Source organism: Dysidea avara, chromosome 3 (assembly GCF_963678975.1).
Source record: "Dysidea avara chromosome 3, odDysAvar1.4, whole genome shotgun sequence".
In the NCBI taxonomy this organism is placed as follows: Eukaryota; Metazoa; Porifera; class Demospongiae; order Dictyoceratida; family Dysideidae; genus Dysidea; species Dysidea avara.
Window position 1 is genome coordinate 43286125 of NC_089274.1, and position 9285 is coordinate 43295409.

Here is a 9285-nt window from a genome sequence, read left to right on the forward strand (position 1 = left end):
AAATAGGATGAGATCTCCAACATTTAACAAAATGCACTTCTCATTGCCTATACACGCTTGTACAGGAACAAGTACTCATCTTTCAGTAAATATGATAGTTGAAGTTAAACATATTTGGCCATTAGAAGTTCTAACTGTTAACTTATCAGTCAAATCAGTAATACCGTAAGTTCTCTAAAAATTTGGCCCCTCTATTTATTCGGCACCCGTATTCTAACAGTGAAATAATTTCCTCTAATAAAAAATTCAGCACGTTTCCTATTTTTGCAATGGATGCTGATAGTGACGAGAACGTCAGAGTTGTCTAGTCTTAATATCGACGCTACAAATTATACAGTGACGAGTGGTTGATCAACTAAAATTAGTGGTGATTATAGGCCGAAAATTATTGATTTAAAAATATGCCGAATTTTTAGAGAACTTACGGTAGTAATCATTGCCATCCAGTAAAATATGGGTTGCTAAAATAACAAAGCATAATGGTTTTTGGCACCATGCTTATGGCTCACAAACCCTTATATGATACCAGTCAGGTGTCACTATGTTAGACATCAATGTATAAATAATTAAAATACCGATCTAATTATGGGATGGTTCAGCAAATTTTTAGATGTCAAATGCACATCATGTCACATGCATACATTCCAATACCTTTATATGTCTATCATATAATAAATCAGCCACATGTGTAAGAAGACCTATTGATTATGAGGCTGCATCCTTATTCATAATTATTGCCCATGCAACTGTAGTTAATACATTTATACAGTAATACATTTATACAGTAATACATTTATACAGTGACGCATGTAAGTAATGCAATAATATTGGGTGCTGTAATTGTGGAGAATATATATATAGCAGTTAATTACATACAGTACATGCATGTAATGTACAAAATCTACACAGATAAAAAGTACAAAATAGTGAAATAATACAATTCCCTTATAACACAGTTGATCCATTGGCATCACTGATGCTCACTTCATATTTAGCACTAACAGTTGATCCATTAGTATCACTGATAGGCACATCAAGATCTGTAGCAGAATTCTGTCTTTTCAGCTATACAATTAAACATCAAATGAAAAAAAATGTTACTAATACATTTACACAATTGCTTATTTACCTGTGCAATTTCATCCCTCAACTGAATCACCTCCATATTTAACATCTCTATCTTATTACGATAGGCATTATCATTGTAGTCTGTACTGTCAGTAGGCTTAATGGTACTCATATTGCTTTCAGACTTTATTTCGTCACGAATACTCTTTCCATCTGGGTCCCTGTATACTTTGTACATCTAACAGTTGGACAGTCTTACAATAGTTCTTTGTAAACAATAATTTACATACCTTTGAAAGGAACACTAATCCCAATATGATGGTTACACTAATCAATATCATTATTCCTAAAATAGCATACTGAGCATTGGGGAAGTTTTCCAGCAGAAATCCAATCGGAGTAAGAGCTATTGATACTATTACTGCTCCATAAACTGACATGGCAATAAATCGAGACTCATTCAGAGAGGCTAATTTCACTTTACGTGTCTCAACAGCAAGAAATAGTCCAGCCAACAGAATAAATCCTTTATAAGCAAATAAGACTGATAACCATTCTACAGAGTGCTCAGCATCACATACTCCAACAATTTCAGGCAAACTACCATCCTACATAGAACAGAAAAATGCATACATCTATAAACTACGTTTAATGATGTGTAAAACTTACATCGTCATCAGTGCCTAATTCTTTTTCCCTTCGGTTTAACCTCGTGTTATCAAAACTTGTTACAACCACCAAGAAAATGAAATCCACACCAAGAAGTACTCCGACAATTAGAAACAGGTAAATAAGATCGACCGCCTGTATATAAAACAGTGACATAAAATCAGAGGGGGGAAATTTATTCCACTTACTGGAGTAGAATTAGGCTTTGTGTGACGAAAGATGTGATAAATTTTATAAGTTTTGGCAATGATGGTACCACATAGTAGAGTAAATGCAAACGCACACAGCCAGATTCTTGTATGACACAAACTGTCCACTGTATCAAATGATGCAGTGTTCTCATCCACACCAAACAATATCACAACAACGTAGAACATGATTGCACCAATCACAATCAAGATATTGAGGTACGGATTACTGAGTTGCACATACCTGTGTGTATGATAGGAGAAAAAGTTGTTAAGACATTGAGCACCACAGCTATGACAATTTGTACAAGAAAAAAATATATTTTGCAGGGGAATAGGGAGGGACATTCCTGTGTCTCTGAAAACCTTTTACATAGAAAGAGAACACAGCAGCACAGAAGTGCAGGAAACTAGGAGAACATTGCAGTGAAATTGGTAAAATAACATGAAATGTACAATAATTTCTTAGGGGTGGATCTAAAGGGGACATAAGTGTACATGTACCCACAATACACTCTAATAGAGCAATCATATGTACTCTAATGGAACAGTCATTACACAATACTTCTTTAAAATGAAGGGTATAAATGTACGAAACATAGTGAAATGAATATATTTAATTCAGATCTTTAGTTTATTACCACCCATTGAGAACTGTGCCTCCAGCTCTGGGGTAACTTCAGGGTGTGTACTAGTTACGGGTACATCCATGGTTACTTACGGTTGTTCTCTGTACCACAAGTTGAAAATCAACATGACACAGGAAAACACAATTCCAATCACAGACAAAACAGTGTAGGTAGCAAACAGTGGTGTATCAATGTAAGTATGTTCCTCATCAACAGCCATGCCTGCCATTACAGATGTAGACATGATGGATATACAATTGTCCTCACCATTAGGATAGACTGTACCAACACTGAGACCTTGTAGAAACACTAATCGTTTGTCAGAAGAGATTTCAGCAAACTGCACTTTTGATAGGTTTCCAGTATCTACAATATACATATGTCCCAATGTGTGATTACCGTTATGGATAAACTAACATCGATATTGAAGCAGTCTAACTTTGCCAATCCTGTCACCAGTTTCGCTGTCAAAATTCACTTCTCCCTGTATTTTTAAAATCGAACAGTTTAGCTACCTACCATCTTATGGTTTATATCACTTACTGAAAGACCAAAGAAAGACGTGCTAAGTGCTGCTTCATAGATATCCCTTGAGGTGTTCTCACTGTTATAACTAAAGTTCATCAGTGTTAGATCATTCTCCAACACTTTAGAAGCATTGTGGAGAGCTAGTGCAGCTGCCCACACAGCATCAAATGTATAAACACTGTCATTAAAAAGATCAGTCCGATAATGAGGATAGTCATTTTGAAGTCTTTTGTAGTACTCATGTTCGTATTGCTCATAAGTCTGAAAATAGATTAATCAATTATTACATATACACAATATTTTCAGCAATTACTACTTTTTATGTTCACTTTTGACAGCGTGGCTGTATGTGAATGTAATTAACATGTACAGCATTATAATTCTGACCTCTCACCTACATTACCTAAAATTTCATTTTTCATAGCTGACGTAGGCCTGCACCAACTATGCTACCATGGTAGGCATGACTCAAGATTGAGATACTCTAATAGAACAGTCACCACATGCTGAAAATATCCTAATACAAATTCTAACAGAGCAGTCAAAGATATAAATTTCTAAGAACATATTTGAGGCATAATGGGGCATAACTGAGCATTAATAAGGGAAATTTATAGCGCATAAATGAAGAAAAGCAAAACAAGAAACTTTAGACAAACTTGAGGGATTTTACTGTGGGAATGTAGAGGCATAGCCCACCCAGGCCAGGTTCAGGCATCAACAATTGTACACAATAGATTGAGATGCTCTAATAGAACAGTCAAATAATAATAGCATGTGAACAATAGTACCTACTCTAATAAACCAACAATTTCCAAGGGATAATGTCCATTTTCCTAGGTGGTACGTAGTTAACAGAGAGCTATAAAATTCAAGATCAAGATACCCTAATAGAGCAGTCACCTCAATACAGCATATTAATACTTATACTGTGATAAACTGTCTCAGATTCAACTTCAGGGAGTCTAATTCCTGGGGAAGCATGTGCCCAAACCCCCTAGGTTGGCATGCTTTCACAAACTAAGGTATGTCTTTCCTTATATTGACTTGCTATATATAGCTAGGCCCTGGCATCACCAAAAGTCTGTCTACACCCCTGGGAATGTCGACTGCTAGAGGCAGACCACATTGTTAGATGAAGCAAGAAATTATGTACACATGAAAATAGCATTTTTGTTGCAGTTCCTGGTTGACAATAATACACTAGTGTGGTACATCAGCTTTCTTGGCCAAATGATACACTACCATGCATTTTACAAGATCAAATAATTCTTTACCATTCCAGCAATATTAGTTTCGTTCTTGTCACTGTCATTGATTCTTGGATAATGATCAAAAACAAGCGAGTAATCAAGAAATGACTTTCTCATATCATCAGTGCAGCTAGATGAATTGGAAACATTCCACCAATCATTGCTGTACCAGTTGAAAAACATCCATGCATATGTTGGGTGGGTCATGCCTCTCCTGTGTGCCTACAAAGTCAAACAATAACATTATAGTTACTCCTAAATACCAAATAGCATTACTAACCTCACATACAACTCTGATAGCACCAGGAGAGTACATGTTGACAAACACCACACGAGCTGCGGTACGCTGAACAAAAAACATTATAATATTATATAATACACTAATTAACGGAATGCAACTTTAATGGATTTCACAGTGACATTACTAAAATGTTTTTGCTTGAACGTGACAAAATCGCTCCTCTGCTATCTATAGTAACAAAGGAGTGGACTGCTAGTAGTCTTGGAGCAATTGTAGCTCTACATAATTGGTACAGTCAGAAATTCGATTTGCACAGTAACAATACGACAAATACATTATCAGCACTTTTATCTTACTGAAGCCTACATCAAAGTAAAAGTACATGGTAATCAAACCCCAGGAATAGAAGTTAAGCCCCAGTAGGTAACAAAAATTATGACTAACTTGAATATGTGTTATAACAAGTATGACATCAGACCTCTATTTCAGCAATGGTCATGTTGTTTGTGAGTCATGTGCTTCAAAGTGTGGGATAGAAGCCAGTAAACCACACCTGCGCTCATACGTAGGATATCTTTGTTACTAAAAACACCTCGGCCTCCAGTTGATAACGATATCCTACTTGTGATGGGGTTTAACTATAACTTAACTGATCACAACTCACAACTGAAACAAGCCACAAAGACGGGACTTGGCTCAATCTGTTCACCACAAAGAAGAAGGCCATACTGTACTATACGTACATACAGTAGTACTGTACTATATGATAGTATATTAGATATCATGAAGGTTTGGGGTTTTTTGGCCAAAACATATACCCCAAAACCAGCAGTACAACCCTAAATGCTTTGAATAGATCGATCGCTACAAAATTTATTCAATGGAATTTCCTACTGACTGACTAACTGCCTGCCTGATGCCTTCAGACAAGCGTAACTTGATAACAACTAATGCTATGGGCTTAATTTTTTCACTGTTCGAGATTGCTTCAGCCCAACAGGTGCCTTAGGCATACTGCAGTATGTACGATGCACACATCATGGACTTAGCTTTGTCCTCCTTTGTGTCCCATTTCTTTTGCTGACAACCCAAGGTGTCAATTCGTGGTAATTCAATCGCTTCTGTACATAGTCACCCTGTGGTGACTGGATTGATTGCAGAGGCACTTCTCTGACTGTTCTTCGTTTGTAACGTTATGAAATGTGCTGAACATAGCTGAAAGCGAAGTGCAATGGTCACTTCACTTTCGAGTCAGTTGGGGCATGCGTTCAGTCGAAAACATTACCCCTGGTGCCATCCTTTCTTTTGATGCAGTATGCGTGGGTCACCAGTCATAATGTTACAAAAAAGTAAACAAACAAAGATTTTAAAAGATTAGGGATCACAGAAAAAAGGTAGGGAAACGAAGTTGCCTACACCTGCAGACATACTAGTGGACATCTAATCCCTGATTCAGTCGTGGGTATAGACTGAATCAGGGATTAAATGTACCTGCAGGTGTAGGCAACCTCCTTTGATTCCCTACTATTCTTTCTATGATCCTTAATTGAACTTAAAATTCTCTTACACTTGGAAATAAGCACCCACAACTCATTTGTTGTACGAACACAAAACTAAGTTTTGTTACTCTCCACTAACAGATGAATCCAATGGTATATAGGTTTTATTGATTTGAGTTTTCCTTAAAACATGTATATTGTGAGCATTCAAACATGCTGCTTGAGGTTTAATATTGCCTGGGCAATATCACAGGGTTTTTGCTGATTTATGTACTCTTAGCCGTTGGGCCTGTAGCCTTCGTACTTCAGAGTATGTAAACAGCAAAATTCTTCGCAGCCGTGGTATAAATTTTTTATATGCAATGCCTTGTTTATTTCAATACACGTAACAGAAGTTTATGAAAACAACCAGTTATTTTTTTGAGTGATGGTCGGCCTTTTTTCCGCTGACCAGTCACATATAACAACTCTTACAACATATGCTTACTTGTAGTTGAGCCACTGCTTGTTCCACATCTCCATCAGTATTGAATGATATTTCAGTAATAATTTTCAAATCACCTCGTTCTTTTTCAAAGTGATCACGTAAAGCTGCAGCAAACTACACAATACAAACACATACAATAATGATATGACAGAAACTAGACATATTCCATATGATATACATACAGTATATATCTCTGTGCTACTTACAAATTTGTTCTTATTATGTATGTGCATAGACTACGTACATAAAGCAACAAAAAAACAAAAACTCTAATCACTACGTAACACCAGCTCGATAATCTAATGTCCTTACTAATTCAGCAATAATGAGGGTCAGATTGTAGAGACCTTATTGGTGTGATAATTTAATGATGCAATCAAGCAGCTTTGTTAGAGTGATTGTTTTCACCACTGGTTTTTGCATATACACAAATATACCAGTAATAGTGCATAACAGTCCAAAAATATGGGCATGCTTAAGCTAATATATTAACCCTTTCATCCTATAACCAGTATGACGAAATAAAATGTGTTGATCCAGTAAAATATGTGTTGTCTATCTACACTGTCATCTAATTCAACAAATGCCTCACAGCTGTAGAATATTTAAACTCGTAACAGTGAGTTTGTATAGGGAGATATGTAGATACTCTTTTCAAAAGGTTGGATTAGGGACCAAAGAAAAAAGTGGTGAAACAAGGGAATAGCTAAGAAGTGGTGAAACAAGGAAGGTTGCCTATACCTGCAGATATACTATATTAGTATATCTATAGGTATCACTACTTTTTCACTAATCTTCCTATATTGTCCTTCTACTTTGTTTGTTCACTTTTTATAACACATTTATGACGAATGAACTGCATTAAAATAAAGAATGGCACCAGGAATGCCATAAAAGTAATCTTACGTGTTAATTACATAACGGAAAGGGAAATGGCCATTACATTTTGTTTTCAGCTATGCTCCACCGATACACATACAGCGTTACAAATGAAGAACAGAGTTTAGCTCAAAGCAGATTACATTAATTAATGAACAGTTTACACCTAAACTTCAAATTCATTTGCTCAACTAATATACACTTGTTATCACTCAAGATGTTAATATTAAAAATGTTGTGTTATCATCATATAACACACACATATTGGTAACACTATACTGTTATTTAATCTAATCACATTACATAGTAAACAATAACCTTAAAATTAAAAAAAGTACAAGTTTTTAAAGCATGTAGAAATATGGGAAAACAAGAAAATTATTCAGGAAATAGCCATGGCAATTTTGTCAAGTACCTTAGCTACCTCCACTATAGAAGCAAGAAGTTAATGTGTGTAAGGGACAATAAACGGTAAACATATTAACTACTGAGATGTTTAGGTGTAACGATAACATCATTCATGATATTCTGTTCAATATTCTATTGTCTTCATACCAGTGAACCACAAAAATGATATCACAAAATTAATGTATTTTCACTATAAATTAGTGACAATGAAATGACTTACAAAAGTGAAGATATTTTCAGATTGCGTTAACAAAGCAATTCTGGACCATCCAAAACGCCTCATTGTTCTTGATATCCCATAATCTATCTCTCTATCACTTGACACTGTTCTTAAGAATCTGGAAAATGGTGAGGTACTTGAGAGGCGAGGAGATGAGGCAGACGGAGATATCTAAATCAGGAAAGAAAAGGTGATGCTTGTGAAGAAGGGGAAACAAATGGTCATAATAGTTTTCCTGTAATGCAATATATGAGCATTTATACATTCCATGTGAAACCCATGCAAGTAAAAAAACAAACAAACACACACTTCTTGACTGCATGCCTCGGATTTTGATTCGGTTCCCTACCCTCCATGGGAGATACCCATCCACCCACCCACCCCAAGTATTGTTGGGATTTAGGCCAAATGAATGAATGGACTCCCAAGATGGGCAACTGACAATAGCAGGGACCCGAGTCTCTTCCTAGTTGCAATGTGTGCATGGTTGCAAGACCCAGCTCAGGCACCCTTGGTCTCCACTACACGGTCAGGGCCAGGGCTGCTACCATTAACCACACCACCAGAACGGTATGTTACCAGGCCCACACAAATACATACACAAGTAGTAGCTATACCTGCACTAAACTCCAATATGGTGACAGTTCAGCTAGTGGTTCTGTAGACACTGAACACGAGGCCCCTATCAACATAATTTTAGTTGGCTCATTGAAAATCTGATGAATAAATCCTTGAAGACTAGTAGATGCCTCGCACTACAAGAATACATACGTCATTGAGACTGCTTGTACTAGTTGTAGCTTGGCATACAGCCATACCTTCGAGTCACTTTTAACCACTTCTAAAGTGTACGACACTCCGTCTAAATTCTTCAGAACCTCAGAGTGGTTATTAACAGTCTCAATAGCTAAGTCCAGAGCTGGTAGAAATCCTATGGACTCTTGACTTGGGTCCTCAGTATCCATCGAAAGAAACACTCCAAGATACAACGTGTGGTTACTAGTCTCATTACGGCTCGTCTCGTTAGTAGTGTTCCCTTGGGATGACACGGCAAGCAAATTAGCACAGACGATAAGAATCGTCAACGACCTCATGGTACACGATACAACTACTGCGAACTATGCTTTATTAATCTGACACTATAGCGAGCACTAGGAGCTAACTTCAACCAATAATAATGAAGCCACACTCTGACATAATGACCGCACCCTTTGAT

At 36.7% G+C, this 9285-nt stretch overlaps 1 protein-coding gene across 2 annotated transcripts; it reads right to left on the reverse strand.

The window, feature by feature from the left end:
* Window positions 1-751: 751 nt before the first annotated feature.
* On the reverse strand, window positions 752-9283 carry LOC136251094 (gamma-aminobutyric acid type B receptor subunit 2-like). Of its 2 annotated transcripts, none has more exons than XM_066043471.1 (15): window positions 8888-9283; window positions 8687-8824; window positions 8070-8240; window positions 6563-6676; window positions 4616-4681; window positions 4360-4557; window positions 3098-3343; window positions 2972-3038; window positions 2822-2920; window positions 2647-2776; window positions 1926-2169; window positions 1738-1872; window positions 1359-1676; window positions 1130-1306; window positions 752-1065 (listed from the first exon to the last, which is right to left on the reverse strand). In XM_066043471.1, exons 1-15 carry the CDS (start codon window positions 9161-9163, stop codon window positions 946-948), a joined length of 2499 nt encoding a protein of 832 aa, XP_065899543.1. In that variant the 5' UTR covers window positions 9164-9283; the 3' UTR covers window positions 752-945. The 2 variants fall into 2 exon arrangements, with proteins under 2 accessions (XP_065899543.1, XP_065899544.1); XM_066043472.1 differs by having other exon boundaries at window positions 2972-3034; window positions 3094-3343.
* Window positions 9284-9285: the final 2 nt, after the last annotated feature.

What these genes read in the sequence shown, in the direction of transcription:
- LOC136251094 (XM_066043471.1), bottom strand. Translation starts at nt 9,163, where the DNA reads ATGAGGTCGTTGACGATTCTTATCGTCTGTGCTAATTTGCTTGCCGTG. An exon ending in AAGCAGTGGCTCAACTACAA is followed by an intron (nt 4,682 to 6,562) that starts GTAAGCATATGT and finishes TTTTTTGTTCAG; the next exon opens with CGTACCGCAGCTCGTGTGGT. An exon ending in CAAAGCCTAATTCTACTCCA is followed by an intron (nt 1,873 to 1,925) that starts GTAAGTGGAATA and finishes TTTTATATACAG; the next exon opens with GCGGTCGATCTTATTTACCT.